At 32.4% G+C, this 24,787-nt stretch overlaps 2 protein-coding genes across 7 annotated transcripts in view; one reads left to right on the forward strand and one right to left on the reverse strand.

Moving 5' to 3' along the window:
- LOC136990497 (TOX high mobility group box family member 4-A-like) overlaps positions 1-24,787 on the reverse strand; it is a 58,156-nt gene that overhangs the window by 7,296 nt on the left and 26,073 nt on the right. For 4 of the 6 annotated variants that reach the window (XM_067288889.1, XM_067288884.1, XM_067288887.1 and 1 more), the window contains 2 exons: positions 11,146-11,379; positions 6,724-6,930 (listed from right to left, as the gene is read on the reverse strand). In XM_067288889.1, the coding sequence (XP_067144990.1) occupies positions 6,724-6,930; positions 11,146-11,379 (441 nt within the window). The remainder of the gene's footprint in view (positions 1-6,723; positions 6,931-11,145; positions 11,380-24,787) is intronic. The other 2 variants (XM_067288886.1, XM_067288885.1) reach the window with 2 other exon arrangements.
- Positions 17,310-17,777, forward strand: LOC136990506 (uncharacterized). The gene has a single exon (XM_067288906.1). It carries the CDS (start codon positions 17,310-17,312, stop codon positions 17,775-17,777), a length of 468 nt encoding a protein of 155 aa, XP_067145007.1.

The following is a 24,787-nucleotide window of genomic DNA, read 5'->3' on the forward strand; positions in this document are numbered from 1 at the left end:
TGATTGAGATATAAGAAAGAAAAACGTAGAAAGGGCACTTAAAAAAATGAAGAATGGGAACCAACAGGAGCCAATCAGATCCTAGCTGAGGTATGAAGATATCTGGGCAAAGAGGTTGCTGATATTGTGAGAAGACTGTGGAAGCATGAGAGGATACCAAATGAGTGGAGGAAAAATACTTTGGTGCCAATTTATAAAGGAAAAAGAGATGTGCAGGAATGTTGGAATTACAGAGGAATTAAATTGATGTTGCACTCAATGAAGATCTGGGAGAGAATTGTGGAAGGAAGGTTAACACGTTCATGGCGTCAGTAGATAAATGTTTAGGCAGTTGCTGGGCGTTACTAGTCACCAGTGACTCATGGTCTATTTTAATACAGAGTGGCATAGTACAAGTCACCCGTGCTTCGTACTATTATATTAATATATTTTATTGCACCTAATAAAATGATATTGATATATCAAATATGATGTTTGTAGAATTTTGTTATCAAAACATACGCACCGCCCCATGGAAAAACAAGCAATTATGTCTGTCGCCCTAACTAGACATGTCCATACGAGTCACATGTGCCTCGTAATGTGGTGAATGTGTTAAGGCAAGAGGCAGCTAAACATGAGGAACAGTTTGGTTTTGTGCTGGAAAGAGGAACAACAGATGTTCTCTAAAGCAGCTCATGGAAAGGCACAGAGAGATGCAAGACAGACCTGGAGAAAGCATACAACAGGATGCCTAAATAGTAGGTATGGAGATGTATGAGGATAAACAGAATATCAGAAGTGTATGTAAAACCTGTAAAGGAAAAATATAAGGGATCAGTGACTCAAGTAAAGGGTAGTGTAGCTATGACAGAGGGATTCACTATGAGAGTTGGGCTCGGCGCTTAGCTCATTCTTATTCAATTTGGTGATAGATGTATTGCTGAAAGATATAAAGAGCAAGGCACCATGGAGTATGCTGTCTGCAGAAGACATTGTGTTATGTGAAACATCCCTAGATAAAGTAGAGAAGCAGCTGGAGGAATGAAGAAATGTGCTGGAGAAGAGAAGCATGAAGATCAGCAGAGCAAAGACAGTATATATGATATCTGGTAGAGATACAACACAAGGATGAAAAGTTAATAACAGCTTCCAAATTTAAGTATCTTTGGATCACATGTTGCAAGTGATGGAGGAATGAGTGCAGAAATCCAGCATAGAGTTCAGAGTGGATGAGTGAACTAGAAAAAGATGAGTGTGGTGTTGTGTGATAAGGGGCCATCCATAAATTACGTAAAGGCGATTTCGGCCATTCTAGACCCCACCCACCCGTTTAAGAAACCGTAATATTTTCTTTGATCCCCTCCCCCCTTCCCTATCTTATGTAACATTTAGGCATAATTTTATAGAAAGATTTTAATAAAAAAAAATTCTTTTATGAAAATCTAAAAACCTTAGGTCCAAAATATATAAATATTAATTAGTTAATTAATATGCATTATTATTTATGAAAGACTTTATGTGAACAAATTTAAAAATATAAAAATTTTATGAATTTAAATGAACAATTTATTTTAAGAACTTTATTTTTTAATTATTAACAATCTTTTATTATTATCATCATTAATCAACATCATAATATTCAATTTTATATTAATTTTAATTTTCACAAAAGGACGCAAAAAATTTTGACAGAACGTCTAGCTAACAAATAAACAGAAACGTCATACAAAATAAAACAAGAGAGAATAGAGAGAAACCATATTTCGTTGCCATGTTGATTACATTAGTAATCAACATGGCAACAAACCCAACATTTTAGCAGCATTAGTTCCTTTCTTGGCTAAGGCCAAGAAAAGAACTAATGCTGCTAAAAAGTGCTAGGTGTACCTGGGGACTAAATCATAAAGCTTGTAAAACTCTATATAATGGGGCAATACAACCAATGCTACTTTATGCAGCCTCTAGCTTGGGTCATGTAACTAGTAAAAATTCAGTAGCAAGTAAATTACTCTCTCTTCAAAGACAGTTTGCCATCAGAATTTCAAAGTGCTGCAGAACTGTTTCTACTAATGCCTCTCTGATACTAGCAGAGCTCCTTCCTTTGCCACTATGTATTATAGAAAAGGTTCTAAACTACTACATCAGAACTACAAACATCAAGGCTCAACAACAGTCTCTACTTCTATCTACAGTTGTTCATATGCTACCACATTGCAATTACCCTATCTTTGATCATCACCCTGTAAACAAGGTTATCCCCAGGGTACACATTTGATGTCATCTGTTTCTTCCATGGATAATCATGCAGACATTAATATCTACACAGATGGGTCCAAAAGCTCCCTTCATGTCAGCTCATGTATCTGTATCTTCCTCCAAACTGACATACAAGGTGTGTCTGAAAAGTTCAGTGAATGGTCTCATAAAATAATGGAAACAAGAGATACAAACAAAATCAAAGTAATTGCCATTAGCGACAACACACATTTGACATCAGTTGTACAACTGCTGGAAGCTGTGAGCAAACACGAAGTGCCGTTGTCACAAATTGTTGGATCTGCTCAATGTCAGAAAAGCGTAGGCCTTTCAGGCAGGGAACAAGAAGAAATCTGCAGGTACCAGATCTGGAGAATATGGAGAGTGTTGAAGAACTGTCACCTGGTGTGTAGCGAGTAAGTGCCATAATGTTTACGTGTTTCTCCATTTCGCAGTGACACTCCTTCTCACACTGACTGCGTTGCATTGTTTGCTGCGCGCACTTCTGTTTAACTGTCGTGATTTCGACGCTAGGGGGCACCAGTTGGCAAGTCTCTCACTACGTCTGTGTGAGCGCAACATCCTAACCAGCACAGTTATTCAACTATGGGACCATTCACCGAACTTTTCAGACGCACCTTGTATTTTGCCCAAAGTATGTTAGAAGGTACAGATACCCCACATACCTTCTTCATCTATCAAGCTGAAGATGCTGTCTACCAAGCTGTTTAGTGGGCCACTTCACTACCAAACAAAACTTTGTCTATCAACATTTACAGTGATTCTTAGTTTGTCCTAAAATCTCTATTAAATCCCAATTGCATATATCCAGCACCATATTAAAAATCTTGTAAACAAGATAACTTTTAGGCCTATATTTGTTCCTGGCCATACTGGCATACTAGGAAATGAAAAAGCCAACTTTGAGGTTAAGTCAGCTGCAAAGGACACTGACTTGACTACACTCACATCCCTCTCTCACGCAGCAGCCTTAAAAATTATATTTATGTCAACGCTATGTAAAAGTGGAATCAACAACAGTTGAGCAGTAAAACTGGTAGAACAACAAGACTTTATTTTCCTAGTGTTGAATGCAGGTTCTCATCACCACTTAGAGATTTAACATTTGCTACTGCTCAACTACTTACTGAGCATGATATTTTTAGAAGCTATCTGGTGATGTGTAACTGGTCAGAAATTGCCTCTTGCTTTTGCTCCACAGAAAACCTAGACACTGTCGACCATATGATCTATCATTGTCTAATTTACGATAAGATAAACTTATTATAAAATTAAAAATCTTTACACTTGGTGTCAGGTGGTCATGTCCACTCGATAAGCTTGTTCAGAAGCCACTGTTTGATGCTTTTTACAATTATGTTCAAAAAGTATGGAAGAAAAGACTATAATTTCTAATTTCTAGTTTTACATTCACTAAAAGCCAAATACTAATTTTATGTTTACTTTGTATCATGTATTTTGGTTTACGTATTCTTAGTGTTATACACCCATAGGAGTGGTGCACTTATTCTAATATAAAAAAAAGAGAAACCACTACACAGCCTTTCTCCTATGATAAAAAATGTGTAGAGCGTGATTCTGCTAGCATTATTATTCTATCACATCACATGAGATGGCGTTTGTACAACAAGAGTTTTTAATAGAAACAGCTAAATTCAAAACTCCACCACTCAACAAGATCAAAAAAATAAGAATATTACGTAAGACGAGTAAGAAAGACCCCTACCCCTGAGTAAGAAATCATAAGAAATCCTTGACCCCGACCCACCCCAAAATACCTTACATAATTTATGGACGGCCCCTAAGAAAATAAGCTGTAAAATGAAAAGATTATACAAAACCATGTTAAGATCTGCAACTGACGTACAGTGCTGAGACATGGGCAATTACAAGAGCCCAGGAAAAGATGAAGACAGCTGAGATGGATGACTAGTGTGTGAAGTGATGAAAGACAAAATTAGGAATGATTACAAAAGAGGAACAATCAAGATGAGTCCTATAAGATGCATAAAAGTAGATTTGGACATGTGGAGAGAACTAAGGACTATGTTGGAAAGAGGACTGGAAAGTTGGAAGTGATAGAGAGGAGGAAGCGTAGAAGAGTGAAGCAGAGATGGAGACAAGTTGGCAGATTTGGTGAGAGCATGCCCTGGATAAAGAAAAGTGGAGAAAACAAATTAAAGATGGGAATGCTGACTCCATATAAACATGGGAAAAAGCTAAGACAAAGAAAGAAAGAAAAAGATTAAGTACTATGAATTTGTATAGTATATAAAGCATACAATGAATTAAAATTAAGTTTTATTTCTGCTGTCTACATTGAAAATTAATAGATAGTTAAGAATAACAACTTAAATAAATTGAAAAATGTACAATATAAAAGACTAAGAAAACTTCAAAAATTGTATTTTGTATTTAATGTCCATTCACAACCACTAACAAATTTTTTAAATCTTTATTTTACAAAGAAACTGATAAATAGCCATCACAAACTTTTAAACAATTTGCATAAGTATAACTAGAGAAGAGCCCACACAGAAAGATCAACTCTGCTAGTGTTAATTATGCTCTGGTGATTGTAAATTGCTGTTCAGAAGACTTCAAAAAATCATTGTTTTGTATTTAGTCTTCAATACAGTCAAACCTGTTTTTATGCGGGGGATAGGGACCGCATTAAAAAAAACGCATAAAAAAATCTCAGGAAACTTCACGAATGGCTGTAAATAATAGTTTTCGCGACACAATTAAAAAATATTTTTTTTATGCGGTCAACAGGGACCGCATAAAAAAAGTCTCACATAGAAAATAACTCAAAACCGTACGAAATAGAATTTATTGACAACAGATGTCAGCACTTGACTGCATCGTCTGGTCTATCGTCTGTTTTACATATTTTTGTCCAGGTGGTGTTTTGTTGACTTAAAAAGTAAATTATTTCATTTTTCGCATATTCATGCAATAATATTACTATAATAAGTGCATTTATGCTATAATAAGTTTATTTAGCTATAATAAGTCAACGTAAGACATGACGAATCGCACGAGACTAGTTGCCAACTATACCGCACAAATTAAAAATTCGCATTAAAAAAAATCGCACAAATAAAAATCGCACATAAAAAGAGCGCATAAAAACAGGTTTGACTGTACTGTACATTTTTTAAATACAATGGTGCCTCGTATAACATACGCCTCGAATAACGGACATTGCAAACAACGGACTTTCTGTTTGGCCATTACATGACTCAAGCAACGGACTGGCTGCGAACAACAGACTTTCTGTTCGGCAGTTACGTGAGGTGATCAATGGACTTTCTGCGATCAAGTGAGAATGATTTTTCCACTCTTTTGCCGCTGCCATTGACAATCTACTATTTTTAGATGTTTTCCCCTTCTTGGCTTACCAGAATAGCTTCTTAATGTAGGTATTTTTGGAAAACAGGTGTTGAAGAAGAGAGAGAAACAGACCACCTTGGACATGTTTTTCAAGAAGCCAGCTACCAAAAAACAAAAAATGGAACAAGAGGAATTGACCCTGCAAGCCCCGGTAGCCTCTCCTGAATCTGACTCCGATTAAAAACAATAAAAAGAGACCCACTGCAATGTGTAAAAAGTGTGTGTCTGTATGAACGTGTGAAGAAAGCGTTCCTTCACCTCCTCCTCACAACATCTGACTACCCAGCATAATTGGTGACTGCTCCATTTTCGGTTTTTTTAATGGTATAGTACAGTTATTTTATGCTGCAGAACAAATTAATGTTTTAACATGTATTTCTATGGGAAAATGCGTTTTGTATAATGGACTTTTCACTTAATGAACGTGCACCTGAAACGGATTAAGTACGTTATATGAGGCACCACTGTATACAGCAGAGTCCCGTACAACATGGGGGATACATTCCATGTTATAGACATGCATTATCAGACGATTTTATGCAAGTTTAAACCCAGGCCTAGAAGATGAAGTAAACGTATATGGACGACAAAATTAAAAAATGTATTATTACATTAAATTTAAGTTAAAAAATGTAAATTAAAAAAAAAACATATCTGGACAACAAAATTAGAATTTTGTATGAGTACTAGTCAAATGTTTTTATTCTGTTATACAAATTCATGTTATAGGGGAGCACATTATATTTCATCCTGGATTTTTTAATCTTTGTTAAATAAACTTGTTTTTTATGTTAATATGTATTTCAATTAAAAAGATGCAACATTTAAATCAAAATACTTATTTCTGGATTTGTAAATTCTAAAAAAAATTATTTTGTAACTAATAAATTGCTGATAATTTTATTTCATTTTGTTAAATTACTCCATATTGATGTACAGTGAATACATATCATCAAACAGCACATTATTTTTGTTCAAAAATTTACTGGATTTCATAAAAATATTTTCCTTATGTAAACTGATACTTATTCAATTAGAAAAATGAAATAAAGATAAAAATTTACTTACTGAATTCACCATATTTTGTGTATATGAAGAATTAGCAATTGACTGATTCAAGTTATTATTGTTATTTTGAACTGCTTGCATTACTTGTGATGACTGCATCAGTGGTGGAGACGAAATTTGTTGTGTCATATTTGATGTTGACACATCCGTCATATTGGTCTGAACCATGGGTGAGCTCTGATGAATGGCTGCAGTAGGTGATATTGGCTAAAAATGAAAATTTTTATTGAATAAATTTGGGTTAAACTTGTTAATAAACACCCAGTTTTACACCTTTCTTAAAACTTACTTTCAGACAAAAAAAAATAATCCTAATGCAAATTTATATTAGCTAAAGTTTTTTCTCATTGAAAATATTTTATCTAGTATAATTTTATATAAATTATATAAATTATATTAGATATAATGCAAATCATCATCATATAATTAAAATGTCAAATTTCAAGTTATCTCATTGATTCAAACTTTATAATTCAGATTTAAATCATTCCAATAAATCATGAGACATACTATTTTATAAAATATAAATCATTAACTTGTTTTCTTTTAAATATAACCTAATACCAGGCAAATTTTTGAGCTATAATTCTGTCACTTTTTAATTTAATAAATACTATTATAAAATTTGAAAGTAAAGGAATTTCATTAAATTTTTAATAATTAAAATTATATATTTTTATTAACATAATAATTTAAGACTCTAAAGGAAAAAATTGACTGGAAATAAAATTAAAGTGCTTGACTTATTAATTTATCTTGGTCGCCGGTGTAAATGATATAATCTGTTTACAAACTAACCTCAACTGTATCACTAATTTGTTCTTCTGTGTCTTATTATAATCAAATACCTCTGTGATCAAAAGTATCGGGAATGGTTCAATAAAATGCAAGATTTGAATTTATTCATCAAAATGTATCTTGTCCCCTTCAAACTAATCCCCTCTCATTGCAATGCACTTATGCCAACATTTTTCCCAATCCTCAAAACATGCTTTAAAGTCGTTTTTTGAAACCCCTTTAGGATTGGCAGCAAATTTTATTCTATGGTATCCATCAACTCAAAATGGTGACCATGAAGTGAAATTTTAGACAAGGAAACAGGAAAAGTCACATGGTGCCACATCAATGAATATGAAGCTTGTGAAACCATATTTGTTGGATTTTTGGCCAAAAATTCACAAACCAAGAGCATTGTGAGCAGGTGCATTATTGTCACAAGAAATTCACAAGTTTTCTCACCACAAATTGGGTCTTTTTTTTTCAAATTTCTTCACAAAAACAATGAAAAAATACTCAAATAATATTCTTTATTGACAGCTAGACCTGTCGTAAGAAATTCGTGATGCACAACCATCAAAGACAGTCAACATAACGTTGATTTTTGACTGAGTGACAGTCTTTTTGGTTTCACTTCAGTGCCATTTTGAGTGCCATTCATTCAATTGTTGGACCATTTTGGTGTCAAAAGCAGGGACATCCATAGAATATCCATTAATATGTTGAGACAGTATCAAGTCACTGGAAGTATTAGAACGGGCACTCAGATTTGGCCGAATGTTTGTACAGAAATTGATATCAGTGAGCCCAAACAAAATTGTACCAAACATGGAGAAGCTGTTATTGAGGGTTAATCACACCTACAAGAAGTTAATTTGTTGGTACATGGTCTTTGCCTTAAAAAAACAATGGACAAGACAAGAGGAGGAGCTATTTAAAAATACATCAGCGACAGTAAGAAATGGATCGTCGACAATCAATTATTATTATTAAAATCTGACAAAAATCAAGCAGTTGTTTTAATGAAGAGGTTGTCATATGTTACATTAATGGAAAGCTATATCAATTCTACAGAATGTAAGCAGACTGAAGATGGATACATAAAAGTATTACAAAATATAGTACAGTATATGGACCTAAGTATTACAGTATGTTACACACTAAGCCAAACAGAACTTTTATTCTATGTTACAGTACATATTTAAATAAAACACAGAATAGTGTTGCCACCTTTTCAAAATTGCCGACCCGGACGGCAGGTCAGGTTTGTTCGAACAAAGTCCCTGACGCATGCACAATGTTATTTTACCATGTGAAGAATAACATGCACGCCAGTTCTAAACCAATTAGGCACTTGTGTAGGAGCAACTTAAATTAGGAAATGAATTAACTTAGCTTTAAAGAGCCAAGCAAAGAGAGGGGGGGAAGGATCGACAGATTGCAATGTATGTCGGCGAATTAACTTTCAGTGGGAGTGTGAAGTGTCTTTTGCTGTTAAAATAAAGTAAATTTATAAAAATATTTGCTAGTACTTTGTTTGTCATAATTTCACAATTTCTACAAAATCCTAGACAAAATTAATAGTTAACCCGGACAATGAATTAAAAACTGGACGGGTGGCAACACTAACATAGAAGTACAGTAGACTCGTAAATCGAAACCCTGGTAATCAGAATCGCCGGTAATCAGCACGATTTTCAGTTGGACTGTGTCGTGCTGAATCGAACGTTTTTGATACTAGATTTACTTCTAAAGTATAATTTTTTGTTTTTATATTCTTCAATATATTTATTTTGTTTGTACAAAATGAAGAAATAATTTTTAACGATACGATAGCCTCGATTATTATTATAAAAATTTTCGTTAGGCTTAAAATCGACGAAAATTCAACACGAAGCGACACGCAACGGAGAAAAATTCAACAGGAAATGACACGCAACGAAGAAAAATTTGAACATTGGACAGGTTAATATATTTTTTCGTACATAAACCGTAATCGGAACAAATCCCTAATCTGAACAACCCCAGTCCCCAATTGATTCCGATTTTCGGTTCACTACTGTATGTCCAAAAAAGTACTATTTTGTTTATTCTTAAGCCTGTGTGTCCTTATTATACAAATTTATTATCTAAATCTCTACTAGAACAGATTTTATTATTAGGACTTATTGTACTGGAATCCAAGTCCTGCAAAAAGAGGAAACGTATCCGGAGAAAAAAGGAAAAATCTTTATTGTTGGCCTGATTTAACTGTACACAATTTACACACTTTGTTTGTGTTTTGGACCGTTCGGTCCCTCACCAGTAGGTTTACTGCCACCATGTGCTAAAAACAAGATTTCAATAAGAGTTACAATAATGCTATAATAATTCACCGTACAATAACACTATTAAATGACTTACATTATTTTGGTCACCAATAACATCAAAATATAAAAATAACAACATAAAAATCCATATTATGTTTACAAATCTTGTATATATATAAATCAATAATTTTAAAAAAAGATACATATTTAAAAAAAGAAGGTTGTGAAAACATTTTCTTAAAACAAACATATTCCCCCACTTCCCTTTGCCTGGATCATTATCATATTTCTAAGTACTTTCCTCTATAAATGTGTCAAACCGCCATCCCTGTCGATAATACTGTGAGAATCCAAAAAGGAGTTATAAATTTATTACAAAAATTCGTTTTATCTATCAATCTAAAAAAAATGGCTATAATTTGGGCCTTAGTCCAGATTATTTTTCACTTGTGAATTATAACAAAAACTCTTTCCTTTCAAATAATAACGTACAGTAATTACTTTAAGTTAATTTTGTTGACTTATTTTTCCCATCGAAAAGGCAACACTTTTGTGTCAGAGGGAAATCAAACTTCTGTTCACAACGGCTTTATCTCGAATTTTAACGAACATCTAACAAAAGTGATGTCTTTTCGATGAGAAAAATAACTCAACAAAATTAACTTAAAGTAATTACTGTATGTTATTATTTGAAAGGAAAAAGTTTTTGTTATAGTTCACAAGCGAAAAATAGTCTGAACTAAGGCCCAAATTATAATTGTAATTGTAATAAATTATAACTCCTTTTTGGATTCTCACAGTATTATCGACAGATTACGTCCAAAGTATTATTTGTCAGAAACAGCTCTGTTCGAGCTTTTTGTTTTTGTGGCACATGCTTTTTTCAACTTCTCATAACTTTTTTTTTATGTATAATCAACATAAAAGTTTTTAATGTAAAATCTTCAGTTATAATAAAAAGTTATAATTATTTTATATTAGTGAAGTGTACAAAATTTTTCTGTTTGATATTATTAAAGGATAAACTAGAGATTGATTAAAACAACATACTGTCCAAGGCTTTTTTGTTGGGTTGTATATTGCTGTTGATTTATGTTATTCTTTGTTTTGAAGGTTTTAAGGTCTGATCACCTTCACTCTCTTTAGTAAATACTAACTTTTACCTTACTAAAATAAGTACCTTACTAACTGTGACTGTTTCAAAACTTTTGTCTGGGACTGTATATGGAAGATTAATTGTTCTTGTACAAGAAATTATGTTACATAACAAAATCAATTAGAAAGTTCAATTATAAAATATTTTAAATCCAAATAAATAAAATTAAGAAAGCCTTACCATAGCCCATACCTGGCTCGTTACGACAGACGAATGTGGAGGCGAAACAGCATTCATCGTAGTCATAACTGGAGAAGGTGCATTTTCCATCAATGATGAAAGCAAAGGAGACTTCTTCTGAATTGGAGACAGGTTTTGTCCTCTATCTGGAGATGACGAAGCTCCAGAAGAGACAGTACTATTAGGACTAGTCATAGAGCCATACAGTGAATCGGACTGATCCGCAGCAGCCTGCTGAAACAAATCCAGATAAAAAGAAAATTATACCGTATATCTCGACAAATAAGACGATAGTTGAATCATAAAAAAAGGCCCCGAAAATCCGGGGTCGTCTTATAGGACAGATACAAAAAAATTAGACTGAAATTTATATAAATTAAAACCATAATAGTAAAATGAACAAACTGTAATTATTTACTAGTAGAGAGTAGAGTATGTCCACAAAATGGAATAGGCCATACGATATTTTTGTGATTAGTCAAGGTCATTACTCAAATGCCCGAATCAGTGTGAATGTTTGCAATAATCGCAAGGCAGTGCCGCCAGATGCAAGAAAATAAAATTTGATGTTCTTTCAAAAAATTACAAATAGGACATAATTTTGTATATGCTATAGTGTCATTATCCAGATAATGATCGCTGATCTAAACTAAATTCATAGGCTGTTGATAGTTTGAGGGTCATCTTATAGGACAGGTATATACTAAAACTATAAAACTTTGACGAAAATTTATACCTCGTCTTATCTGAAGGTCATCTTATCCGCCGAGATATACAGTAATTTAAATTTAAGTTATTAAATAGGGCTATTAATTTTAAGATAGCGCACTCTTGCTATTCTGAAACAGGGCTGGTCCAAATTCTGCTTAATCCAATCCAGTTCAGATTTAGTTAGTTTTCTTGCTAAATATTCCAGCCAACCACAAAAATAAAATCAGATTATTTACCCAAAAACATAATTCATAAAATTAAAACAAACTTTTACACCAGATTTGGTATAGAAGTTTTTAAAAGGCAAGTATTTATTTATAGTGCTTTTTTATTTCCTTTTCTTTATATGTAGCTTCACTGATCTGAAGGATTCCTTATAATAATTAGTTTGAATCAGTGAGATTGTATTATACATGTTTCTAAATAATAAGTGATAACAAGAAGTATAGAAATACAGTATAGAAAGTAAATTACACAATATAAAAAAATAACGTTTCAAATTTTCCATTTGATTTGTGTATTGACTTCTATGGAATGCTATCCTTTTAATCTTAATTATTTATCAACTTTCTTCACTATATTATAGTACAAGAAAAATTTCAACTTTCATACTCAAATGTTATAAACAGAATTCTTATTACAGTAATACCCTGAACTTATGCAATAGGTGGACTGAGCGATAACTGTGTAAGTCGAATTTGCGTAAGTCAGGGTATAATTTCGCATATAAATACATACAAATTATTTTTAATTGGGGCCAGAGACTAAAGAAAACAATAATTTAGAAAAAAATGTTTAATAAAATCTTAGATAATACATATGTATAATAAATTATATTATTAAAATCATAAACTGAAGTTATTTTGATGTAGAAGGCTTCATAAAATCTAACAAATTCATCTGACGGCTCAAAGATTTTTTTTCTCCTGCAAAATTTCCTCGTAGCATGCTAATTATATTTTTATTTCTCATTTTGTAGAAGAAATGACCTCTGTGTTGGAGTCTATATTTTCTAAAATATAGACTCCAACTATAAATGTAACCCCTTTTCATTTTTGTATAGTCTTTAATAATGTTAACTTTACATTACAAATATAAAGTTTTTCTTTTCTTGTTTGATGCAGAAGAATCAGTTCTACTTCATTTGGATGACATAGTAGAGTCTCTCAAGTCTCCGTAGATATAACAAACACAGAAATAAATAACACAAAATAAATTGTAGCTATGCATCGATTCCACGCAACACGACTGAACATGTAAGCTGAACAATAGCGTGTGGAGAGTGAGTAATCAAGAGTTGCGTGGCGCTCAAACAAAAGACGAATTGACGAGATTTAAAAATCGCGTAACTCGGGGTAGCATAAGTCAAGGTATTACTGTACGTCTTTCATTATATTTTCCCTAACACATTCTATCAAATAAATTGTCATAAATTAATTACAATAATTTAAATTTAATATGTTCATTATGGTATGATATTTAAAATAAACTTTAGTTACAAAAATATTCATATTTCTGAAAATATACCTTGTATTGTAAATAACAAACGTGACCTTATTAAAATTCACAATATTAATTATTTAACATCTTTGAAATCACTTCGTTTCATCTTCAGAATACATCCAATTGTAAAAGTTCAAGAAATAAGTTAAAAAGATATAACATTTAAATATCATTAATGTTCAATCTTAAAGTAATATCAATTTTGATCAATTGTTTTATATAAATATTTTAATTTTGTAATGGGTTAAAAGTTTATTTGCATACAAAATTTATTAGAGAAAAAAAAATTAAATGATAAGATTTATATAATTTTTTCAGTTATGAAAATTAAAAAGTAAACCTTTTCATTTAATTTTTTAAAGAGTAAAAAGGCTCCTTTTTTAGGTTTTTATTTTTTAGATACTTTCGTTTCAAAAGTATCTAAAAAAATAAAAACCTAAAAAAGGAGCCTTTTGATTTATTTTGCACCCAAATAAATCATTAATAATTTTTTTATTGTCATATGTTTACACTTCTATGTAATTTTGACCAATTGATAAAACTTTAAATTGCTTTTAAAGAGTTCAGAAGTTGCATCTTCTTAATGTTGTTTTTCTTCATTGTTTTAGATAGAAAATAAGACAAAACATAAAACTTCTTATGTTTGTGAAATTTAAATAAATGTAAATGTTTCTTTTAATTGAAGACTTCTTTTTTATTATGGCAAATACAATTTAAGACTTTTGCCTCATCAATTTCAATTTCAAACTAAAAATGAAAAACTTAAAGAGTAATGAGAAGCTAAATAACTTTGGATGACTAATTTAATTGAACTAAATATATACAAACATATAATCAGAGAAAGAAATGTGCTAGGCCCGGGGTCAATGACCTGTGGCATGAAGGACAATTTTCAGTGACACACTGATTGAATAGAAATGTAGTGAAAATATAGTTTTGTATTCTTTATTTTGTAAATTGAATGCATAGTTAAATAGATTTAACATTTTTAATTACATATTTAGTTAAATTCACAATATTAAAAATGAAGTATGTTTTTACGGAAAGTTCAATGACCTGACCCACGTTTCGCGCCTTGTATGAAGATTGAATTCCTAGTTTAACAGTTCAAAGAAATGTTGTAAAAAATTGAAACCAAGGTTAGGTTATGCTTTAGTGTTTATTAAGTATTGTTCATGTAGGCGCAACAAAAATACATAAGCCAAATCAATATTTTTTCACACAGTCGATATTAATAAATAGTTATTTATCAGTCAATTTGAAGTGGCACACAATTGATTATTTGAAAAAGTTTCGAGTAGTCTACAATACTGCAGAATTTTAAATGCAACTTTCGATTTTTGTGTCCCAATCTTTAAGTTTTAAAAGCAACTTATATTATATAATTTATTTTATCTTATAAATATATCTTTTGATATTATTATTTTACTCAATTATAACAACACTTACTTCTCAATTATAACAACATAATATGAAACAAATATTTTCAAAGCAAAAAGAGTCTAGAGCTGAAGGATGGAAAAGACGAAAACTGCAGGAGGAAGCAGCCCAGAAATCCAGTAAGTACTTCAAGAAGTACCTTGAAAAGTCTGTTACAGGGTATTTGATAGGTTCTGAGGAATCCAAAGAATCTCAGACTAACTCATCAATAGATGAGAAAGATACCAATTTAGCTAATTCAGAGTGTAACGAGATAACGAGCTGTGTGACTACGAGTTCTAAGGCTATGGTACAATTTGTAGAAAACATTAGTATTTCAGTAGGAGAAAAGTTGGCAGAAATGATAAGGTGAATGATGTCGAAACCCCAATGACTGTCATACCATAAGTGATTATACAGCATGATATTGGACTTCTTGAGTTTGATAAGAATACAGGTATACCTCGTCTTACGTCAGTAATTGGTTCCAGGAGAGGAGACGTAAGTCGAATTTACTTGTGTAGTTACGACGTAAGTCGTAGTTTCGACTTATGTCGTAACTAAATGCCAATAATGAGCACTTAAAGACTGCTAAATAAGATGACAACACAGAAACACATATGTTTCATGTTTCGTTCTCTAGGATTTATGATGATTATATTAACATTTACTGTAAATGTACATATTTTAATACGATTTTATGTGCTTTCAACGCTTTTCTAGTGATATTACGACTTCAATGTTTGTGGCGGACGAATTTAAAGTCGAATAAAATGACTTAAACTTGATTTTTATTTTTCCATATACTTTTTTGACAAATGACGTATAATCGGAAACCACATAACTCAAGGTATACCTGTAGAGGGAAAGCAATTCTGTCAGATTATTTTAAAACAGAAATAATTAAATTGGGTTCAAAATATTTTCAAAATAATGAAGGTCCTTTCTTGCCAACAAATAACCGTTGTATGAACAAAAGTTGGTTTAAGAAGAAACTAGGAAATTGCGGTGAAGAAGTGAATCGCTCATAGCTAGTCTATTACCTGACTAAAAAAAAAAAAAATCAGCTTTTTACATCTGTTTAATTATCTAATTGTGGAAAGATAATACATCTTCATTAAAGCACAAAGATAGATTTACCCACTGGAAAGCACCTGAAAGGCTCACTACACATGAAAATGCAAAGAACCATCGTTAGTGTTTTCACCCAGTGGAAGGAAATGGAAAGAAATTCTGCAGCTAATAAAGGGATCATTGACGCTGAACTCTAAACCAAGATCGAGACAGTAAAACAAAAGTGGTATAATGTATTAAAAAAAATCCTTCACTGTATCAAATTTCTTGGTTCTCAAAATCTTGCATTACGAGGTCACAGGGAGTCACTCACTACATGCAATGGAACCGAATCCAGCAATGTTGGTAATTTCTTTTAATTAATAAAACTCTTGGCCATATTCGACCCCATCATGTATAACCATCTCACTCATGTTAAAAATAATCCCGGAACCACATCTTACTTTTCACCTCAAGTTCAAAATGAGTTCATTCATCTGATGGCAACCACTGTTCACCAAAGTTTATTGCAAAGCATTTGCAAATCAAAATACTATGGTCTCATGTTTGACTAGACTCCTGATCAGGCACATTGTGAGAAGATGTCAAAAGTAGTGAGATATGTAGAGGTTGATTTTGAGAGAAAATCAGTCTGCGTTAGAGAGTCCTTCCTTGATTTCATCCAGATAAGTCAAAAGGACGCTGGAAGTTTAGTTGAAATACTTAAACAGCTAGGGAAAGACAATATGGATCTACAGGATTGTTGTTCACAATGTTATGACAAAGCTGCTGTGATGGCTGGGCACTAAACTGGAGTTCACCACAGAATAAGCAAAAAGAATAATCTGGCAGTATTTGTGAATTGCGATAATCATTCACTCAAGTTGGTCAGTGTACATGCAGCCAAGCAGGACACTTTAATGGTCACGTTTTTCGGAACTATTGAAGCTCTTTACATATTCTTTACTCATTCCACTCTGCACTGGGAAAAACTCAAAAAATGCATGCCTGTGGTTGTAAAATCAGAGTCCGAAACAAGATGGAGTGCAAGGGCTGAAGCAGTAAAGCCAGTTCACAAATATCTTGAAGATATATATGCTGAACCTTCTCCAAGATATGACAGACGATAGCAATCAAACCACTGAAACAAGAAGTGAGGCCAGACTTCTTCATAATTGCATGTTGTCCTACGATTTTCTGATGTTAGGATTTTGGAACGATGTACTCACTTCTATTGTCCAAACACAGCTCCAGGACACTACTATGAATTTCCATAATGCTGCCTTGGACATAAAAGCTCTCCGAGACTATTTTTCTCGTGAAGGAGAGAGGTTAGTTAATGAGGTATTAAAAAGAGGATTCAATCTTTGCAAGGAATGGGATGTAGCCACGGAAAGGTGTTGAAGGCAGAAAAAATGTATGGCTGGAGAAGTGCATCGGATACAGGGTTGATCGCTAAAGAAGAAATGGAATGAGTAATGACGGGATTGCTGGATCGTATTGTGTGTGAAATGAGTGAAAGGTTTACTTGTTTGCATGAAACTGACACCAGATTTGGATTTCTTCTAGATGTTAAAATACTGTGTTACAGCACTGACAATTGCGACAATTTAAAAAAGAAATGTAAAAAATTAGGAGATTTCTATGGTTGTGATGTTAACGGGGAACAGTTATACAAAGAAATATTGGATGTTCAAATGCTAATATCTACAAGAAAAAATGTCAAAATAAAGAAATCTGAAGAGCTACTTGAATTTATTGTGCAGTACGGGGATGAAAGTGTATTTCCAAATCTGCGCATTTCCATTCAAATTCTGCTCACAATTGCAGTATCCCTCAGAAGTTGTGAGCAATCTTTAAGTAAGTTAAAATTAATACTTTTGTATTTGAGGGCTACAATGGGTCAAGAAAGGTTATGCAACCTAGCTTTGCTCAGTGTAGAGTGAGAAAAAACTTATTTCGAAAACATCATCAATATGTTTGCGTGGCAGAAGGCCAGGAAGATGCAACTGTAAGTGTAAAGGATTTATGTACTCACTTTCATTATAAAATAGAAAATAAATGTTTTGTAAGTAAGATTTATGACTGTTTTATTTAGTGTATCTGTTTTTTATATTAAGATAATTTATGAAGGGGCACAACTTTGATGTGTGCCCTAGGCGCCATTTTCGATTGGTATGCCTGTGTTTGTGTGTTATCTATTGTATAATAGTGCAGAGTGGTAAACTATAACAAAGACTGAGCAGAAACACAAATATTAAAGTGACAATAACGAAAATCATGCTAGGAAGAAATTTACAAGACAAATTTGTGATTTTTATAGTTATTATTATTGAATGTCAATATTAACTGTATAATATTATGGCAGTTTTATCATCTTTATAATACAGTAGAGCATCGATTATCCGACCCCCGATTAACTGACCGCGTTCTAGTCGGCAAATTCAAATGTCCGCTAGTGATGTGGCGCTACAATATTTGGTTATGTCTTGGCTACTTTAATATTCTTTTTGTTAAATTTTTGTGTATTTTAGCTGGCAGCACTGGCTCGACCATGAAAGGGAGGCTAGTATTTAAACCAGGCCTAATACACTATACTAATAATGTATTTTTTCATACTTTTCGGTTATCTGACTTTTCAGTTATCCGACCAACCCCAGTTCCCAATTGAGTCGGATAATCGATGCTCTACTGTACTTAATAAATAACTAATAACGTACACTTACATGTTATTTATTGTAAATTTTAATTGTAAAATTGCCATATGCAGTGTCCTTAGTTATAAATGATGTATTTATATAAAAAAACTAATTGAAAAGCAAGCTAATTTATAAAACAAAAATAAATGAAATTACTAAAAAAATTTAATTTAAATTTATTTTCATTTATCTTTTCTGAGAAACAACACAAACAATTTCTATAGTTATGTTGCAAAAGAAGAGGGTTACAATTAATTAAAAAACAATTGTAATAAAGGTTCAAAAAATGCAGGCAAAATTAATGCAAAATTAAATAATAAATAAATAAAAGTTATTAAAAATAATTACAAAAACTAAAACTAAATTACTACTAAATAAATTAAATCAAAAATTAAAACTAAAAATAATAATTAAATTTAAAAATACTAAAATAATAAATAAAACTCTGGCCTTTACACCAATACCAAAAATGAAACCAAAATTTAATTAATTAAAATAAAAATCAAATCAATTGAAAATTAAAACAATGTTTTTAAGATTTGTTTAAAAGCGGTTTTTAAATTTTCAAATGGTAGATGAAATTAATTTTTACCAATAAAAATTGTGAGGTTTTATCTTGTTAAATTTAATTTCCATATTATCAAAATTTTTTAAATCTATCTATCATAAATCTATAGTAATGTAATTTTAAATTTTAAACAGATAATAAGAGACAAGTTTATAATTATAAAATGATTTTAAAATTACAGTGTCGCAGCAATCTAATTAAATTCAAAGTGTGTCACTAATCCAAAAAAGTTGGAAAGCATAGGTCTATAATACAAACAATCTAAATAAATGTAATTAAAACATGTTCTCGTAACAAAGTTTAATAACTGCTAGTCTTTGAGCCCTCTGTCAGCCAAAATTGTCCTCTTTGGAATAGAAAACGTCATCAGTTGACAGACCATAAGGTGCAAAGACCCCAACACTGCTGAGAGATTGCCAACCTCTGTGCTAGATAATATTAAGAAATCCGATTTTCTACTGTAATTTACATGTTTCTCAGGATGCCTGGTCCCATCTTCAGAATCCAAACAGAATGGAATATTAGAATACCACATTTTATGATTTTTAAGACAGAACATAATAACATTTAAATCCCAATAAAAAAAGTGGACTCCTAATATTGTTTAGTGTATTTGTTTCTTTGAATTTCACATGTAGTCATCTCATCTATATAGGTATAAGAGCATATATCTTAAAATATCAAGAAGTAATAAATTTGGCCAAAAATGTCAGTATGACTAAAATTTCAGTAAGAGTTAAAAATCAAAATAGTTAATACTGAAATACTCATAATATTAAATTATAACACTAAAAATCTGTAGAAATCACAACATATAATAAATATATTAGTAAAAACTAACAAGTATTTAAATTAGACAATATAATACAGTCGAGTCCGCTTAAGTCAACACCCCAAGGGGAAGTGAAAATGTGTCAAGTTATCCGATGTGACAACTAAAGCGAAGTTGGAAAAAAAAACCACAAAACTACAATTAGGAAAATACAGTAGTGCGTTATACAGTAGTATAGGCTTACAATACATTGTATCCTCCATTTACAATTATCTATATATATAAAAACGAATGTGTGTGTGTGTGTGTGTTTGTCCTTCATGCATTACCACACCATTTATCCGATTGCCATGAAACTTTGGGAAGTTGTTTAATACATTCCCACGAAGGTTTGTGGCATATGTGAAGATCACCATTTCCCCCCTTTCAAAAATATATTTATATATGGATTAAGGCTTTTATGTCCAACAGATGGCGCTAACTTCCGACGACCTAAGTTTGCTTTTCTGTAAGGCATTATGCTTTTCAGTGAGAATGGACCTAAGCAGATCATTTTCTACCTATCTATATAAATAAAATACAACGTTTGTTTGTTCCTACCGATTCCTTTGAAATTTTGACACAACGTTGCATTCGACTTTGCACGTGTTTTTATATAATATACATGTCGAAATTCCCCTACGGGGGGGGGAGATTGACGGGATTAAAGCTTACCGTGAAGAACTCCGCTTCTATTTATACTATTTTACATGCGGTTTTTTTCGTTTTTAATTGCGTTTTAATAGGTGACGTCAACAGAATATACACTAAAAAGGGATTTTTCGATATTTTCCAGCGGGGAGAGGGACAGGATTAAGGCTTACCGTGAAGAACTCCGCTTCTATTTATACTATTTTACATGCGGTTTTTTGCGTTTTTAATTGCGTTTTAATAGGTGACATCAACAGAATATACACTAAAAAGGGATTTTTTGAAATTCCCCCCATGGGGAAGTGTTACACATTTATAATAGATACATTTTGAGCCACAACAACGCGTGGCCGGGTCAGCTAGTTCTGTATATGAAAAACTGAAAAATTTGTTTAGTGTTGTTTGTTTTGAGCACTTAACTGTCTCGACTTTCTTTTTCAACAATCATGAACGCCTTGAAAACATCATCTTTGCAATTGTCAATTGTTGGCAAGTAACATCTAAGGATTCTTAATGCCTCTAGCGTGAGAAAATGCAAAATTGAATTCTGGTACGACGTTGATGTAGATTGTATATTTTCATTTTGTTTATCTGTTATTATTTTATACATAAAAATACATAAATTATATATTAATTATATATTAATAAATAAGTTTGCACCACACATGCGGAGTGAATTCATTTTTTCAGGAGGGGGTGATGACTTATCAGAGTGTGGGACAGCAAAAGTATGTCGACTTATCCAGTGGTAATGAGTTAAACGGTGTCGAGTAAACCAGAGTTTTTTTAACATTAATGCCTATGTAAGTTGGCCGGGACCACAGAAAACTGACTACTTAACCGATGGTGTCGAGTTATCCAGGTCTTGACTTATGCGGACTCGACTGTGTGTACACACACACACACACACTTTCTCAGTTGTTGTACGCACATTATTCTAATATTTTAATTATATTTACATAAATTTTAAATGTTTGTTCATTTCATCTGACAATGCTTATTAAATTACATAATATTTCTAACAAACTGTTTAGATTTAAATATCAAATCTTGACAGTAATTGTCAATAAAGAATTTTAAATAGTTTCATTCTAATCTTTTTTTTGTTTTCAAAGTCCATATGTTAAACATAATTAAAATGTTTAAATCTTTCATTTGTTTTAGTATTAAACTACATACAAATTTATTAATTATTTTCCTTCTCAACAAAGTGTATAATAACAAAATGCCAAAGAAATTTTGTAATCTTAATTTTGTTCTTATAATTTAAAATAGAAATAAATTGTATCATTTGTATCAAGATAATATTTTCTAATGCACACAAGTAATTAGAATAGTTTTTAATACTTTAAAATTTCATGAACTGATAAACAAAGTATTTTAACAATTTACAAAAAACTTGTTTTTACTTTTATTAGAAGTTATATTTTATACTAAAATAGTTTATACAGGAAATCCTTGTTAATTCGAACTAGGATTATTCAAAATCACATTAGTTCGTAAACATACTTTTGTCCCAACCGGGAATATAGAAATTTACGCATTAAAAAATTCGATTAGTTTGAAATAAGGCTACTTCAAAATTCAAAGTAAAAATTCTGTCCAAACTGTGATATGCATATGTTAACTGGTTCATTTAAATGAAAATGCCTCCATGCTATAAGAGAACAATAGACTGAGAATGACTCTAATCTGGTCAATATGGCTTTGCTTTTACAGTAATACATTTTCAAGTGTCACCTTGCCCACGAAATACCCTTTTTTCTCTTATCTCATAAAATACAACTGGTTTTCAGGATGGTGACATTGAGCTAATAGTAGCAAATTGAGATATTTGAAGGGCTCTAGGCTACTACGTTTGGTCACCTTACTATTTTTTGGGATTAAAACAAAAATATATACCTTCTATAACCAATATCTGGCGTGAATTATCTATAAACCGGCAAACTTTTCGATGCTCCTCCTGGGCTCTTCTTCAGGCCAAATTTGCTGTAACTGGATTCCAGTAATCAAATGCTTTTAAATAATAACGTGTTTGGCTTCTTAAAGTTTGAATACGTAATGAAACCGCGTGCCGTCCCAAACTTTAATTTTCTTAAACCGTTAGGAATGTGCGCTCCCTACAGTAACTACGTGTATTGTTTAATGATTTATGATTTATCTTCTAATAAAAATTGCCAAGCTGCTGAGAGATTCCTTTCCTCCTTAAAATTGATGCAGGTTGATTTGCGATTTTTAACTCTTGTGACTTGTACTCCTATAAAATAGCGGCCTTCAGGACCTTAGTAGAAAGAGCCTATACTCACTCGTCCACAACCAAGGCTTTACAACAAGAATTATCGTATATTAAAAACATTGCAGGAGAACATGGTTATGGCAACATTGTAAATAAGTTATGTAAGCGGCACCTTCGTATAAACAGTAAAACAGATGAAGAAAGGGTGTTAGGAAGAGTTACTATAGAAGAAAACATAGAAAGAATCCCCAGTAACGTACAACCCATAACTAAAACCAATATATAATACAATTGCAAAGAAAAAAGGAATTAGAATTGCATACAGAAGAAACCCTTCCATATACAATTTATTAAGAAATGGAAAAGACACCCATAACCCAAACAGACTTCCGGGAATATATAGTATCCCTTTGAAAGACAACAGATGGAAGAGGCAATTATTGTACTGTACATAGGGTCCACCAAACATAGGGTCCATTAACCACTAGAGTAAAGGAACATAAATCAGATATCACCCACAATAAATGTACTGCGGCATTGTTCACGTATGCAACAAACCTGGACATAACACCGAATTTTAATGAGGCATGGGTCTGCACCACCCAACATCACATTATCTGCACCACCCAACATCAAGAACATCTTAGAACAGGGATGGCCAACCCGCAGCATGCATGCCACAGTGTGGCACGGTGGAGTTTTAACAGTGGCACATGAAGACTTATTGAAAAATTTAAAAATTTGAAAAAAAATATCATCATTGCCTTCAGGAACTTGTCAAATTCCATAAAAACCCTACTCATACACTACTGAATACAATAGCACTGGAAAGTGGCACTGCTTGACACCAGTACAACAATGCAATAAAACAGGGTGGTCTTAGGCCAAGCTCAATGGTTTGAGTTGCCTTGCTTTGGCGCCGTTGTGTCTTGTTACAGTTGTCTGTTTTCGAACGAGTGCGACACTCTGGCTGTCTGGCTCGGTTGATTATAACGTTGCCACCTTTTCAAAATTGCTGACCCTGTCAGGTTTGTTCGAACAGAAAACTGACGCATGAGAATGTTACTTTATCATGCGAAGAATAACATGCAAGCCAGTTCTAAAGCCAGTTAGGGACTTGTGTACAAGCAAATTAAGAAATGAAATAACTTAGCTGTAAAAAGCTGAGAAGCAAAAAATTAAAAAAAAAAAAAAGGTTGACAGATTGCTACATACATCAGCATAAAATGGCGAATTAAGTTTCGGTGAGTGTGTGAAGTTGTCGCTGTTAAAATAATTTAGTTTGTGTGAAGTCTTTAGCCAGCCACAATCCTTGTTCCAGATGAAAAATGACGAAATGGAAACTATGGTGAAAGCTTCTTATGAACTTTCTCTGTTGTTAGCCCGCAAGAAAAAACCCTAATTTGACGGAGAGGAGATAATAAAAAATAGCCTTTTAATATTTGCCCAAAATGTCAGTGATATAAATGTCAAAAATATGGTTGATAAAATAGCTTTGAATAGAACAGTGATTCTCAACCTGGGCGATATCGCCCCCTGGGGGGCGATCGAAAACTTACAGTGGGCGATTATTTGACTATATGCTTTTGGGGGGCGATAGTCATTTTGCGTGGGCGAAATCATTTTGAATACCCGCTTGCAGTGATGGGCCGCTGCATTTTTATATTGCGTTGCGAAAGAAGCGAATAAAACATTTTGTAAAACAATATTGTTATCCTTTGGTATTTAATTGCTACAATGTATATTCAATGTTTTATATGTCTCCCTAACGGGCAAAATTAATTGGACTGTGAATACAAAGTCGCATCGTACAGTCCGGTATTGCAATCCCTAGTGCGCATGTCTTAGATTCGCTTTGCGTGTGCAACGATTTCAATCATTTGGTCGAGCAGTCAGTAATGAGTATTATTAAATTTGAATTTTAATGTGATCTGTTGTGCTCTCGCCATATATGATATTTGCATTATTTTTAAAATAAACGTATTTCATTT

This window comes from Centruroides vittatus, unplaced genomic scaffold, assembly GCF_030686945.1.
Source record: "Centruroides vittatus isolate TY-2023 unplaced genomic scaffold, ASM3068694v2 scaffold_944, whole genome shotgun sequence".
NCBI lineage: Eukaryota > Metazoa > Arthropoda > Arachnida > Scorpiones > Buthidae > Centruroides > Centruroides vittatus.

Bases quoted from the DNA above. Each gene is read 5' to 3' on its own strand.
- LOC136990506 (XM_067288906.1), top strand. From the start codon at position 17,310: ATGACGGGATTGCTGGATCGTATTGTGTGTGAAATGAGTGAAAGGTTT.